Source organism: Myotis myotis, unplaced genomic scaffold (assembly GCF_014108235.1).
Source record: "Myotis myotis isolate mMyoMyo1 unplaced genomic scaffold, mMyoMyo1.p scaffold_m19_p_2, whole genome shotgun sequence".
Taxonomy (NCBI): Eukaryota; Metazoa; Chordata; class Mammalia; order Chiroptera; family Vespertilionidae; genus Myotis; species Myotis myotis.
The window spans coordinates 67,194,526-67,210,425 of NW_023416324.1; the positions used below are offsets into that span (position 1 = coordinate 67,194,526).

Here is a 15,900-nt window from a genome sequence, read left to right on the forward strand (position 1 = left end):
TTGTTTTTCTTTGATGGGAACTTTTAAATTCCACTCTGTTAGCAAATATCAAATATGCAATCAAGTAATATCAAGGTTCCTTTATCAGTCATAAAATTAATAGTGGTCCATCCATCAGCAATAAGCAATGGAAAGTACAATATGACTGGAAGTAGACTTTCCTCTGCAAACTTGGATTGCTATGAATAAACATATATACACAGTAAACCAAGTGTCCACTAATGACGTAAGTGTTCACTGAACAGAGTTTTGAAGTCCTCATGAATTATTTTAATGAGGGCTTGATTGTACAGAAATATAGGGAAAGAAATGTTTTGCTATACTTGAAAAATTATAATTTTATTGATTTTCTTCTGTATTGAAGTGAGAGTTTTGTAACTCGTAGGATGGTCAATGACAGGCTCAAAAACAAGGTGAAGGTGTTTTTATTAGGCAGAATTATGTTGTCCTCAAGAGTTCTCTCTCCTGGCATCCATACATGACAGTCTCTAGGCCTGTGCATATGCTAAATATTGATCATCGGATTAGATTTTTTATATGGCACTGGCTAACTTTAAGAAATGGAGATTACTCAAGTGGGCATATCTAAACACATGAGCCTTTTGCCCTAACCAGTTTGGCTCAGTGGATAGAGCATCGGCCTGTGTACTGAAAGGTCCCGGGTTCGATTCCAGTCAAGGGCATGCACCTTGGTTGCGGGCACATCCCCAGTAGGAGGTGTGCAGAAGCCAGCTGATCAATGTTGCTCTCTCATCCATGTTTCTAACTCTCTATCCCTCTCTCTTCTTCTCTGTAAAAAATCAATAAAATATATTTTTTTAAAAATAAATTATAAAAACACATGAGCCTTTAAAAGCAGTTTTCTCTAGTTGGTAGCAGAGAGTCAGTCAAATATATTAGAAACAAGACCAGGATACAATTCACCATTGCTGTCTTGAAGATGGGGAGGAGTCCCCATGACCCTCCTAATGATATTTTATTAGTTTCAGGTTTACAACATCTGAATCTTGTTTTCAGCTCTTGTTTTCATCTTGTGTTAGGAACTCACCTGAAGAATTTTGACATAATAACTTGAGTATTTCTGTAAACTGTTAATAAGCACATGTTAGTTTGCTTTGCCATAATGGAAATAAAGAACCAATCATTCAGAAAAATGATGAATAGTAGTCTATAGAGCCCAGTCACTCACATGAATCTAAAATTTTAAAATGAGAAACATATGAACTATGTGTAGAAAAGAGGACTTATAGGCATCAATGTAAAAGAACAGGAATTAGGAAGGATATATGCTAAGACCTATTACCTGAAGCTTCTTTTGGAACACCTGGTTGTCATCCTTGAAGGAGTTCACCATGAAGATTGCTATGGCTTCCTTCTCACAGCCTGCATGCAGATCAAGCAGTTCCTGCAGAGTGTCTGTGGGGAAGCTCACTCTCTGGGCCATCTGCTGGCTGTAGTGGTCGGCTGCCTTCTGCATGGCTGCTGAATTCTCACGCTCAGCAAGAGTTATCACTGCATTTTCCAAACAAGGCACTGCTCCACTGTTGATGGCATCCACATAGGCCTTTGCCAAGGTCCCCAGCCCTGAATGAGACATGATATTTGAGGAATGGCAGGAAGTTCTTACTTCCTGTTTCACAAGCTTTAGAGATCAGCATTCTAAAAATAACAATTTTATTGAAATGAAGATTTCTGTTTTCTCTTTTTTTTCTTTACTTCCCATCTTCCACTTGTCCTCATTCTTGTCTCCTCCTCCTTTATATACTATACTAGAGGGGGGAGCCTCAGCCTGGCATGTGCTCTCTCACAGTTAGGGACCTCTCGCTCCTTATTGCCCACCTGCTTGCTGCTCCTTACTGCTTGGCTCCCTGCTCTTTAGTGCTACCATGGAGGCAGGAGAGCCTCCCGCCACCTCCGCTGTGCTCACCAGCCATGAGTCTGGCTTCTGGCTAAGCAGTACTCCCTCTGTGGGAGCTCACTGACCACTAGGGGGCAGCTTCTGCTTTGAGGTTCTGCTTCCTGGTGGTCAGTGTGCATCATAGTGACAGGTCTGTCTGCAGTTTGGTCGATTTGCATATTAGTCTTTTATTATATAGGATAAATCCACTTTCTTATAATAACATCATTGTATCTCCTATACACTCTCTCTTTTATGGTTCTCAAATTCATCTCATAATAATTTAAACTTAATGATTTCAACTAATATATTCAAGAGTTTCCTGGAACCATTTACCAATAGAAATACATTTTAAAACAGTTTATTTTACAGATAGGCAAAGTAGATAATTTTGTAAGCAAAATTTCCAATGAAAACTTGGGCCCATATAAAAAATCATCAAACATTTCAGGATGGTGACTAAAATATTAAATCAAGCATGGGTACATCTCAGCCCAGGACACTGTAGGTATGCTCTAATGGTTTATATTTATGAATCTAGCCCTATACACAAGACTATAGTTAAATCTTCTTCTCAAGCTCTAATAAACTTTCAGTGGCTTATGTTCTACTCCATATTTGTTCTAAATGGTGTAAATTCAAAAAAATATCTTCTGTATCCTTGCCAAGATACACTCATCTCATCGGTCTTGTCATCATCATGCAGATTCCTGTCCTTAACAGCAGCTTGTGCTTATGTCATTCATGTATTAGTTTCATGAAATACATTAAGCTTCAATAATCCCTCAGATAGGGAAACTTTAATGAAAAACATGTATATCTATGTGTGGCCTGAATCTCTGCTTTTCCATATCCCATAGAGCAGGAAACAGAACTACTGACAAACCCTGAGCACAGTCACAGCTTCATCACATGAAGAAAAATGCAGAAGGACATGCTGTAACAAAGGAGACTCACGATTTCCAGTGACAATGATTCCTTCTCTGAGGGTCTTGGTTTTTGCAGCTGTGAAGATATAGTTACAGAAATTTTTAGATTGAACCTGGAAACTGCACTCTAGTTGGTTTTCTGACACCCCCTCCATATGTTGTAATAAGTTTTTGTCATTTGTAGGACGTTCAAAAACAAAGCACTTTCGCTTGGGAAAGAACTTCCTGATATACTTTCTAGGCATGTTGGAATGCTGGATTTTGGGATTCTCGCCTGTAGGGAAAAAAATAAATAAAAAAGAGCAGTGACTGGTGAGACAGTCTTCAGGAAAGGGCATACATTTCTAGGGGTTTTTGGATCATTGTTTCTCTGCTATCATATATCCTTCTATTAAATCATGAAAATGAATGCAATGCTAATCTCCCCCAAACCGATTTATTTTTATTTTTGTGCAAAGCCAGTAATAAAAGAAATAATTCTGAGGAAGAAGAGGAGGCATGGAGGCATTCATAGCATCTGAAGAAAGTTGTGATTGTTTCCTTTAGACTTTCTATGGTGTCCAAAGTTTTGACTATTCTTTAGATATTTTTGAATGATACATCAACCCAAAATTGTCAGAAATACTTTTGATATTATAGTCCTCAAGTCAAAAATATAATGTGGGTTCTAAAGTCAGAGTCAAACATTTCCTGATAGATATATGGCAATTTATGATATTGCCAGGACAGACAATACTCAGAGCAGAAAGAAAAATTTCTAAAAATTAAAGTAACAAATAGAGACAATATAAATATATAAGCTTAATATAATGTCACCTAAAACCTCACCTATTCTTTATATCAGATTATATTGGACTTGACAATGTCACACTGAGTAATTCTGGGCATGTATCAGTTGTTCAACAAATGATTCTTGAATAAATAAATAAAATATTAAATAAGCAAAAATTGACATGCATCCAAGTACCCATTTTTCTCTCTGCTAAATCTATTTTGTGTAATGAATTTATTCTGTTCACATGATAATAGCCTATAGAATGAAGAGAGTGATGTTATAAGAGAGGGATAATGAATGATTTGACAGTCTTACTAGAAGAATATGTTAATTTGGGGGCCATTAAAATAGACAACATGAAATATATTTTAAAAATGAGTCATTTGATATCTGTTTGACCCCTGTCTTCCATAGTGATGGCATTTTTCTCCAAATAGAAGCAGAGGAGCTCTAAATTTAATCAGAACACAAGTATTTGAGCCCTATGACATCTTTTTTTTTTTTTTTGACTTTTTACAGAGAGGAAGGGAGAGGGATAGAATGTAAGAAACATCGATGAGAGAGAAACATCAATCAGCTGCCTCTTGCATGCCCCCTAGTGGGGATCGAGCCCGCAACCAAGATACATGCCCTCAATCAGAATTGAACCCGGGACCTTTCAGTCCAAGGCCTGACACAAAAATCCACTAAGCCAAACCGGTCAGGGCACCCTAGGACATCTTATCACTAGTTGCTATCCTCAAATTTTCATGGTGTCAATTTTCCTAAAATCTTTGATACAATGTTGGCTATTTCATTTCCTCAGCCAGTTTAAATTCTAGTCACTTGACTTTTTTCAGTATTACTAACAATTGAAACTATACCCAACCTGTCATGTTCATATCACCATTAGCATAGGCCTCAATGCAATAAAAAATAAAAACTGACCTTAAGAATTGTATCATAGGGTTCACTGATCACATCCTACATTGGGTTTCACTACAGGCAGAGTTGATCAACTTGGAGGCATTTACATGTTGCCATGTGTATTTACACCCCAGCGAGTCATCGCTGAAGGTCAGAGACCACCGTATAGAACTTTATATTACAGTCCTCTGGTCAGAAATATAATGTGAATTTGAAACAAAGAGTCAAATGTTACACCTCCACCACCCAGACCATTATCTGATACCTGGAACCAACTTCAAGGCATTCTCCAGGTACTCATCTTCAGTGATGGTGTGACCATCTAACTTTAGCTCTATCGTGAAATCTCGTACAACCCAAACAAAGTCTGGAAAGAAACTCACAAACTCGGCTGAGTCACCTACTTCACCAGAGCTGGGGGAGGATTTGGCCCTGATTAGCTTTGTTAGTTCAGTCACATAGCTGAGATCTTAGCTAAGGAATGAGAAATGTTTCCTGCCAAAATTTCCAGATCTTACCCAGGAATAATTTTTATGAACAGTCCCATTCACCCAGTGTCCCTTTCTCCTCAACCACAATTATTGACATGAGGAAAAAAGAATGAAAACAATAACAAAATAGTCTCAGTTACATTCCCATAGACTCCATGTCACATGGTGGTTCATTTCCTGGAAGGATACTGCAGCTGCTCCAGGGCCTGGTGGTTGATGTGGTTCATGCTGTTGTAGACAAACATGCTGCTCAGAAGCACGGCCAGGGCAAAGATCCATGAGTCATTTTTTGAGTCACCCTAGAAAATGCACAGAAGTGGACTTAGGTGTCTACAGTTCATTCTCCTGTTCAGTTGTTAATTCACTATGCCAGCTCTACTAAAACTGAACAGTAGGACAAATAACATAAACTGTGAAGATAGTGGTAAATTCAAACCTCATTTTGGGTATTCACATTGTCGCCTCTCATGGCTCGTGTTCTTTGGCAATTAAGAGAAGTGAATGACAATGTAAATGTGTGTAAAACATTTAAAAGAGTCTCAAGAACATAGAAGTATGCAATGAGAAGTGGGTAAGATTTATTTTCAACTTTCTCTTGACCATGAACTTATTAGTGACACAAATGCAAGTCAATTAAATTCACCAGCTTCTCATTGTGCATCTAAAAAATGCCAGACACTGCATTTAGTTTTGGGGATATAAAGTTTCATAGGGCAATCTCTATTCAGAGATGATTTCCTGGAGGCACAAATATACATGGTAACATGTAAATGCATCCAAGGTGATCAGCTCTGTCAGGAGTGCAAGCCAATGTTATAACATAAAAAGGAAAATGGGATACAACAAGAGGATGTAACCCTAATAAATATATATATACACACAATGAAGGAGCACCCAAATATATATTTTAAAAAAACCCTGGAAGATATCAAGGAAGAGATCAACAACAACACAATCATAGCAGGGGACTTTAATACCCCACTGACATCACTAGATAAATTCTCTAGACAAAAATTCAGCAAAGGAACAACAATCCTAAATGACTCGCTAGATCAGATGGATTTAATTAACATCTTCAGAACATTTCACCCCAAAGCCACAGAATATACATTCTTCTCAAGTGCACATGGTACATTTTCAAAGATAGACCACATATTGGGTCACAGGCAAAGTCTCTCCAAATTCAAGAAGATTGAAATCATATCAAGCATTTTCTCAGACCACAATGACATAATATTAGAAATAAACTACAATAAAAACAATGAAAAAATTCGAACACTTGAAAGCTGAAAGGTGATCAGCTTTACCAAGAGTACAAGCCAATGCTATAACATAAAAGGTAAATGTGATACAACAGTGATTGGGCTACCAAAGAGATCAAAGAAGAAATAAAAATCATTCTGGAAACAAATGACAATGAAAACACAACAATTCAAAATCTATGGGACACAATGAGAACAGTCCTGAGAGGGAAGTTTATAGCTCTACAGACCTATTAAAAAAAAAAAAATCAAGAAAAAAATGGTAGTAGTTCACACCTAACTCTGCAACTTTAAGAATTAGAAAGAGAGCAACAAGAAAAGCTCAGAATGAGCAGATGCAAGGAGATCATAAAGATCAGAGCAGAAATAAATGACATAGAGACCAAAATAACGATACAAAAGATCAATGAAACCAAGAGCTGGTTCTTTGAAAGGATAAACAAGATTGTTAAACCTCTAGCCAGACTCACCAAGAAGCAAAGAGAGAGAACCCAAATAAAAATAATCAGAAATGAAAGAGGTGAAATAACAACAGACCCCACAGAAATAAAAAGGATTGTTAAAAAATACTATGAACAAATCTATTCAAAAAAACTAGACAACCTGGAGAAAATGGACATATTCCTAGAAAAATACAAACTTCCAAAACTCAATCAGGAAGAATCTAAATATCTCAATAGGCTGATAACTATGGAAGATTGAAGCAGTCATCAAAAAGCTTCCAGCAAACAAAAGCCCATGGCCAGACAGCTTCACAGGGGAGTATTACCAAACAATTAAGAAAGAACTAAAACCTATATTCCTCAGACTATTCCAAAAAATTCACTTCCAAGCTCATTCTATGAAGCCAGCATTACCCTAATACCAAAACCAGATAAAGACAACACAATGAAAGAGAATTACAGGACAATATCCTTCATGAACATAGATGCCAAAATCCCCAACAAAATTTATCAAATTGGATCCAGTATTACATCAGAAATTACACCATGACCAAGTAGGATTTACCCCAGGGATGAAAGGATGGTACAATATCCACAAATCAATAAGTGTGATACACCACATGAACAAATTGAGAGACAAAAAATGACATAATCATATCAATTGATGCAGAAAAAGCATTTGACAAAATCCAACACCCTTTATTGATAAAAAAAAACCCTCAGAAAAATGGGAATAAAGGTTTCATTCCTCAACATAATAAAAGCCTTGTATGACAAAGCTACAGCCAACATAATACTCAATGGACTAAAACTAAAACCATGCCACTTAAGAACAGGAACGAGATAGGGATGCCCACTTTCACCATTCCTGTTGGACACAGTTCTGGAAGTCCGAGCCATAGCAAGTAGACAAGAAGAAGAAATAAAAGGCATCCAAATTGGAAAAGAAGACATAAAACTGTCATTATTCACAGATGACATAATGTTGTACATAGAAAACCCTAAGGACTCCATCAAAAAATTATTAGGCTTAATGAATGAATTTGGCAATGTAGCAGGATACAAAATTAACACCCAGAAATCTGTGGCATTTATATACACCAATAGTGAACATACAGAAATTGAGACTAAAAAAACAATCCCATTTACCATCGCACCAAAAAAATTAAGATATCTAGCAATAAACTTAACTGAGGAGGTAAAAGACCTCTACTGAGAAAACTACAGGACACTGAAAAAAGAAACAGAGGAAGACATAAACAGATGGAAGATCATACCGTGTTCATGGATTGGTAGATTCAACATAATTAAAATGTCCATACTACCCAAAGCAATCTATACATTCAATGCACTCCCCATTAAAATACCAACAGAGTTTTTCACAGACCTAGAATGAACTCTCCAAAAATTCATCTGGAATAAAAAAAGACCCTGAATAGCTGCAACAATCCTGAGAACAAACAACAAAGTAGGAGGGATTTCAATACCAGATATCAAGCTGTATTACAAAGCCACTATTCTCAAAACTGCCTGATACTGGCACAAGAACAGACATATAGATCAATGGAATAGATTAGAGAACCCAGAAATCTACCCAAACCACTATGCTCAATTAATATTTGACAAAGGAAGCAAGAGCATACAATGAAGTCAAGACAGTCTCTTCAATAAATGGTGTTGGGAAAATTGGACAGATAGATACAAAAAAATGAAACTAGACCATCAACTTACACCATACACAAAAATAAACTCAAAATGAATAAAGGACTTAAACATAAGACAGGAAACCATAAAAATAGTAGAGGAATCCACAGGCAGCAAAATCTCAGACATTTGCCTAAGCAATTTCTTCACTGATACAGCTCCTAGGGCAATGGAAACTAAAGAGAAAATAAACAAATGGGACTACATCAAAATAAAAAGCTTTTTCACAGCAAAAGAAACCATCAACAAAACAAGAAAGCCCACTGCATGGGAGAAAATATTTGCCAATGTTATCACCAATAAAAGTTTAATCTCCAATATTTACAGGGAACTCATAAAAATTAACAAAATAAAATAAAATAGGCAATGGACCTAAATAGATCGTTTTTGAAAGAAGACATAAGGAAGGCCAAGAGACATATGAAAACATGCTCAGAGTCACTAATCATCTGAGAGATGCAAATCAAAATGACAATGAGGTACCATCTCACACCTGTCAGAATGGCTATCATCAACAAATCAACAAAGGACAAGTACTGGTGAGGATGCGCAGAGAATAACCTTCGTGCACTGCTGGAGGGAATGCAGACTGGTGCAGCCACTGTGGAGAACAGTATCGAGTTTCCTTAAAAAGCTAAAAATGGAACTCCCATTTGACCCAGTGATCCCACTTCTAGGAATATATCCCAAGACACTAGAACCACCGATCAGAAAGGATATATGCACTCCTATGTTTATAGCAGCACAATTTACCATATCTAAGATTTGGAAACAGCCTAAGTGCCCATCAGCAGATGAGTGGATTAAAAACCTGTGATACATCTACACAATGGAATACTATGCTGTGGTAAAAAAGAAGGAATTCTTACCATTTGCAATAACATGGATGGAACTGGAGAGCATTATGCTAAATGAAATAAGCCAGTCAGAGAAAGATAAATATCACATGATCTCACTCATTAGTGGAATATAATGAACAACATAAACTGATGAACAAAAACAGATCCAGAGACAGAGAAGCATCGATCAGACAGTCAAACTTCAGAGGGAAAGTAGGGGAGGGTGGAGGTAAGGGACAGAGATCAACCAAAGGACTTGTATGCATGCATATAAGCCTAACCAATGGACACAGACACCAAGGAGGGTGAGGGCATGACTGGGGGAGTGGGTGGAGTAAAGGGGGGATAGGGATACATATATAGTACCTTAATCAATAAAAAAGTACATGAGATTAAAGAAACTCATGTTTAAAAGATATTTTATAATAATAATAAAAAAACTTATAAATTATATCTATAAAGGTTTTCACAAAGAAATTATTTTTTCCCAAAGCTGTATTTCTGGCATCATATTTAGGATTTAAAATGTATCTTCAAATGTGATCAACTGTGATTATGAAGAAAAAAAAGTGTTATGTATCTAATTAAACAGTCCAGGTTTTTAAAAAAAAAAAAAAAAAGCAAATGGGAATACAAAACCCAGAAAAATTACTTTGTGATTTCAGGGCAAGAAAGGATTATGTCTGAATGAGGTACAATCCTATTAGTTGAAAATAGTAGGGCTTTGCTTTAAAGAGTGGACAGAATGTGGGATTCTGGAGTAAAAAAGACCATGCTTGGGGAAGGATCTACAGAAGCCAATCAGAATTGTCAGAGAGTGTGTTAATACAAAGGTACTAAATGTTATTTATTTGATTGAAGCAGTGGTTATGTGTGAGGTAGGAATAAATGATGAGGCTGAACATAACACACTCAGGGTAAATCATGAGTGACTATGCAATAGAATTGGGTACTGCTAAAAACACTAGAGTTGTAAGGACAGCAAGTACTTCTGCTATCAGTTGACAGTTACATTTTGGCTCCTTTACAAATATAATTAGCTAAAAAGAAGATGGTTTATGTAAACTATAAGCTGTTAGCAATGAGTAAACCATCTTGGGCTTATACTGAGGTGATAATTGAGTACTTTAAACCTGAATTATGCTAAGTAAAATAAACAAGTCAGAGAAAGAAAAGTATAGTATGATTTTACTCATGTGTGAAATCTAATGAACGTAATGAACCAACAAGCAACATAGAGGCAGACTCATAGATAGAGAGCAGGCTGACAACTCTCTATCTATGGGGGGTGAATTTGGAGGCATTGAGAAAAAAGAAAAAAAGAAAGAATGATTTCATGTACAGGGCAACAGTGTGGTGATTGCTAGGGAGGAGTGGGAGAAGTTGGGGGAGAGAATAGGAGGGATAAATGTGATGGATAGAGACTTGACTTTGGGTGGTAAATACAATATAGTGTACAGATAATGTCCTGTAGAATTGTGCACCTGAAACCTATATAAATTTGTTAGCCAGTGTCAACCCAATAAATTCAATGAAAAATTAATATTAAAATTCAGAATATGTAAATTCTTGCCCTTACTCCTTTTTGGGTAATGGAAGCCAAAAATCCACAACTCTTACCTTTACTTCAAACTCTGGCTAATACAAATAAGAACACAAGATTGACTGCAGCTAACACAGCAAAGACAAAATACCTGAAATTATTGCATTTATAATGCCTTTGGTGGGTTTAGCGCATGAATTTATAGAAGTCAGGGAGGGATTCATCTCTAAAACCCAGTAACTTGGACTAAAACCTTTATCAACATGTATGGTGTAGCTGCAGTGTTTTTGTAGATTATTTAAATACTAGAAGCCATGTGCATGACATTCGTGCACTCAGGGTGTTCCTCAGCCCGGCCTGAGCCCTCTTGCAGTCCGGGAGCTGTCAGGAATGTCTGACTGATGGCTTAGGCCCATCCCGTGGGCTTAAGCCAGCAGTTGGACATCCTTTGCACTGTCAAGGGGGTTGGAGAGGCTCCTGCCACCTCTGCTGTGCTCACCAGCCATGAGCCCAGCTCAGGGCTTCTGGCTGAGTGGGACTCCCACTGTGGGAGGGCACTGACCACCAGGGGGAAGCTCCTGAATTGAGCATCTGCCCCCGGGTGGTCAGTAGGCATTATAGTGATTGGTGGTGCTGCAGTTCGGTCGATTTGCATATTAGCCTTTTATTATATAGGATAGGATGTTATTTTAATAAAACCCCATTTTTATGTTTCCTACCTTCAAGACCATCAACCTCAGGCACCTTAACTACTAGAGTGCCTTCTTCCCATAATTAGAGCTCCCTCCAGGATATTTTTCTTATCCTGAAGACTGCTTAAATATGCCAATCCTTGTATACCTGGTATCCTGTACTGATAACACTGCTTATTTCATATCTCCCAACTAGGCTCTGGGCCTTTTCCTCAATCATGCATATCTGTAGTACTTAAGACAATACCCTAGAATTTAGATGCCCAATAAGTATTTGTTATTTTGTAACTTTCAACCAAGTGTAAAAATAAGAAGATATATATCTAATAAGGAAAGTATTGAGTTTCCAAGAAAGTAAATTCAAGGAAACAAAATTTAAGCTCATTATTCTTAATTGGATTTGTAGTTTATAGAGATAGATCATAGAAGATGAATTAAGATGGCAAATTAAAATGTAAGTGGATCATCAAGATCAAAGAAGACTCTTTGCCTTACCTTTTCCACATCGCCCAGGCCCTCAGTGTCCAGAAGGACCAGAGTGTGGTTGGGCTTGGAGGGGTGAGGTACACACCACATCCAGATGCCCTTGGTTTCAGACCGCACTGTGGAGCCCAGGGGAAAACCTGCAAAGTTAGAGGAGAAAGCTATAGAGTAACAGCAGATAGTCCAGGCTGCCCATAGGTTACATTGGTTAAAGTTATCAGAATGTGAGTGCCAGGCTGGGAGGAAGGTTGTTTCAGTTTCAGCAAGGACAGCCTATCCAACCTTTATCCATGTTAAAGACCTTCTCAGGAAACACTCTGTGTTTCCTATTCACTCCATACTATGGCTCAGGCTATGTCACATTTCAGAATTACTGTAACCCCTATTGATCTTTATAGTCTTTTTTTTTTTTTTTTTTTTTACACTGAAGAGCTCCCTTATCCTTCAGATTCTGGTGGAGTTCTACCAGTGGGAGGTGCCAGCATGAGACTAGTGAACCACCCTGTCCCAGTGCTTCTGATAGTGGGTCACAACCATTTCATTTCACTCCACCCAAAAGTAATGGTCTTTGTCACATTCTGTTTTCCCTTTCTGCTTGGCTGTTCAGGCTATAGGAGTGACTACAATTCCCTGGCCATTACTATTGCCACCCTCTGGGTGCTTCCTCATCTCCTATTAGTTTTCTGTGACCTGCTTATGACCTTATATGTATCCCTCTAATGAACAAACACTCATAAGTTAGCCTTTGAGAGGTTCTTGTGTGTCCTGCCAGGATGTGGACTGATAATCAGCTTTGTTAGATTTTTTCCTTCCCTTTTCTTCCTGTATTTTTCTCATTTCTTCTCTCTTTGCAATGAAATGATGAGGGTTTTTTTTGTTTGTTTATTTGTTTGTTTGTTTTTCCCCTGCCTCAGGTGGGATTATAATGGAAGTGAAGGCAAAAAAATACCTGTGAAATGTGGTTGCTCCTCTTTCAAAAGTCTTAAAACTACAGCTGGGGAGCTTGGGAGGGGTATATCCAAGAACCTGTGTGATATATCTTGTCCAGCAGTTTAACATTTTTAACACCCACCATAGGCCAATGTTTCCTTCAGTGGAGACTAGAAATAGAAATGTTGGGATCTGTAGGAGAGGTTAGTTCAGCTTGGTTGCAGCCACTCAATTTTGAGGCTTGGGACTTTCTCAGCAATCTACTCAGCAATCTACTGAGGTCTCTACAGAGAGGGTATAAAGCCGGAAATGGTCTGCATTCTTCTACATCTTGATAGGATTTGGTTGTTTGCTAATTAATACAGAGTAATCTGAACTCCCAGTGCCTCCAGGGAGAAATGGTAGGTGTAATTGGAGATCATCATTCTCAGTTATGAGTTAAAAACCCTCAAAGAAAGTTATCAACAAGGGGAAAGTGTAGTGACCTGGTATTCCTCCAGGACCTTGATTGGGCACGAACCTTTTTTTAGTTTTTTTTTCTGTTGGGTGGTAGAATCACAATTTAGGTATTGTTGTTTATTAGATTATAGTTTACTTTCAACATTATTTTTTGTTAGTTTTAGTTGCACAGCGTAGTGGTTAGGCAATCACATACTTTGCAAAGTATTCGTACTGATATTTGAAAGACCCAGCTGGCACAGTACATAGTTCTTAAAATATTATAGACTATACGTAGGTGTGTTAAAGTATTTTAAGGTGTGGGACTTTCTCAGCCATGAGACATAACCTTGTTACCACCTGATGTTATTTTGAGTATACTTTAACTGATATCTCTCCCTTGGGGTTCTCAAAAAAGAACTTTTAATTAATTTAAGACAGACAAGGCAAAGTATTCTCCCCTGATCGGTGGTCTAGAATTTCTCTACAGGAAAGATGAAGAAAAAATGTTTTGTTGGAAGCAAATGGGAAAGATTATGAAGCAAAAAGGAGAAAGGAAGAAAGGAAGGAAAAGGAGAGAAGGAGAGAGACAGAAAGAGACTCAGTGAGAAGACAATTAGAGATATTGCTATTAATCATTGCAGTGCAGTGTATTGAGGTTTAACCCCTAATGGTGCTGAACTAATGAGACACAAAGAAAGACATTTTTTAAAAAATGGTGTGTGGTCTTCATAGAGAGAAATGAGTTACAGGACATAGGCAGATTGTTCTAAAAATCAGTAAGAACAAAAAAAGGCAACCCAATAGAAAAGAAAAATGACCTCAGGAAATAGGAAATAGAAAAAGAGAAAATTAATATGTGAAAAGATCCTCAAACTTATTTGTAATGAAGCAAATATATGCACATATAAAGTCATCAGATCATCAAATTTTAAAGTCTTTTACCAAAGTTTTGTGAGGATGTGGAGAATTATCAATTACTGCTAATAAATGTATACATTGCATATAAAGTTTAAAAAGCTGTTTGAGAGTATCTAGAAAGGCTGACAACATATATACTCTATAACCCAGCAATTTTATTTCTGGGTTTGTCACACAAGGTAGTACATGATCACCAGGATATATAAACAAGAAGATTCATATCAGCATCATTCATAAAAGTAAGAAACTAGAAACAAAACCATTGTTCATCAATAACAAATGGATAAATAAATGATGGTATCTTCTCACAATAGAATACTATAAAGTAGTGAAAATAAATAAATTATAGATACATATCACAAACTAGCTAAAACTTAAACTTTTTGTTGAGCAAAAGAAGCAAGACTCCAAAGAATGCCTGAATGGATTACCCATTTTATAATATTTAAGCTATTCTTACAAATGCATACACAGCTTGTAAAACCATTTTTAAAAAGGAAGAGTGAAAGCATGCAGCATAAAAATCAAAACATTGGTGAGCTCTAGTGAGGTGTCAGAGGGCATATCTAGGGCTTTTGGGTGCTGGTGATGTTTTGTTTTTTGATATGGACAGTGATTACACAGAGGATCACTTTATGTTTATTAACTTTGTATATGTGCATGTTTTGTGCACTCTGCTGTGGTATAGTTCACATATTGAAAGACTCAATAAAGAAAAGAGGGTATAATTTAGTAAAGTTTTACTCAGAAATGAAGCAAAAAATTGGTTGGTAGACCCATTGAGCTATGGGATATATAGAATATTCTTGTTGTCCATTTTTCTTTCCATCCCTTTTTAAAAACAGGACATGTTGAGCAATATTTGTGTAATAGTTGCAAAGGCCCTGAAGTTTAAGGCAAAAGTGATGGGAGAGAAAGGAAGGGAGTAATTGCTGGAGTCAAGCTCCTCAGCAGAAAGAGTGAATGGGTGCAATATTAATGGGTGGATCTTTGGGTAGAGTGGGGAACCCCTTGTTACTGGCTCAAAGAGTGAGGTTTTGTGGAATAATGGGGTTTAAGATATCTATTTGGTGGTGACAGTTAAAACTTTTTTTCAATGGAAGCAGTGGTGTTCCTTTTAAGATGACTATGAAGGAGGTATGATCAGTCTGTGTTACCACTGTCTCCAAGCAAATGGCCCCACCCCAGAACACTCACCATGGTTCTGTCCTGCCAGGCGGTTCATCAGGTAGGATTTTCCTGTCCGATACACACCTGAGATGGCCACCACCACCACAGGCTGAGACATCTTGTCTAGAATCTCCAGTGCTGTTGGATTTACAGTCAGCTGATTATTCTGATTGTCCACCAGACAGATGGGGTCCATCATGGTGTATCCAGAGGCCATGGTGAGCTGTAACCCAGAGGAACAAGTCAGCACAACACAAGATCCAGAAGTCATATCTAATGGTTACACAAGTCACATGATTGTCAGCTTTTTGTGTGTAGAACAGACTCCCACATTTTGTATGTTTCTATAAGTATTTAGCCTAGTGTGTCAAGGCCTGGTATAGATTCCTTATATATATTATCATATTGATCTCTAAATAAACCTTAATACAATCTTGCCCATGTGATGCATAAAAGAAATAGAATGAGCAAAACAAA

The 15,900-nt window shown here is 37.4% G+C and overlaps 1 protein-coding gene across 1 annotated transcript in view; it reads right to left on the reverse strand.

The window, feature by feature from the left end:
* LOC118675550 (guanylate-binding protein 6-like) overlaps positions 1-15,640 on the reverse strand; it is a 179,548-nt gene extending 163,908 nt beyond the window's left edge. The window contains exons 1-6 of the mRNA XM_036348466.1: positions 15,451-15,640; positions 11,977-12,104; positions 5,188-5,297; positions 4,773-4,969; positions 2,855-3,100; positions 1,304-1,584 (exon numbers count right to left, since the gene is read on the reverse strand). Of these exons, the coding sequence (XP_036204359.1) occupies positions 1,304-1,584; positions 2,855-3,100; positions 4,773-4,969; positions 5,188-5,297; positions 11,977-12,104; positions 15,451-15,640 (1,152 nt within the window). The remainder of the gene's footprint in view (positions 1-1,303; positions 1,585-2,854; positions 3,101-4,772; positions 4,970-5,187; positions 5,298-11,976; positions 12,105-15,450) is intronic.
* Between the last annotated feature and the right edge of the window lie 260 nt (positions 15,641-15,900).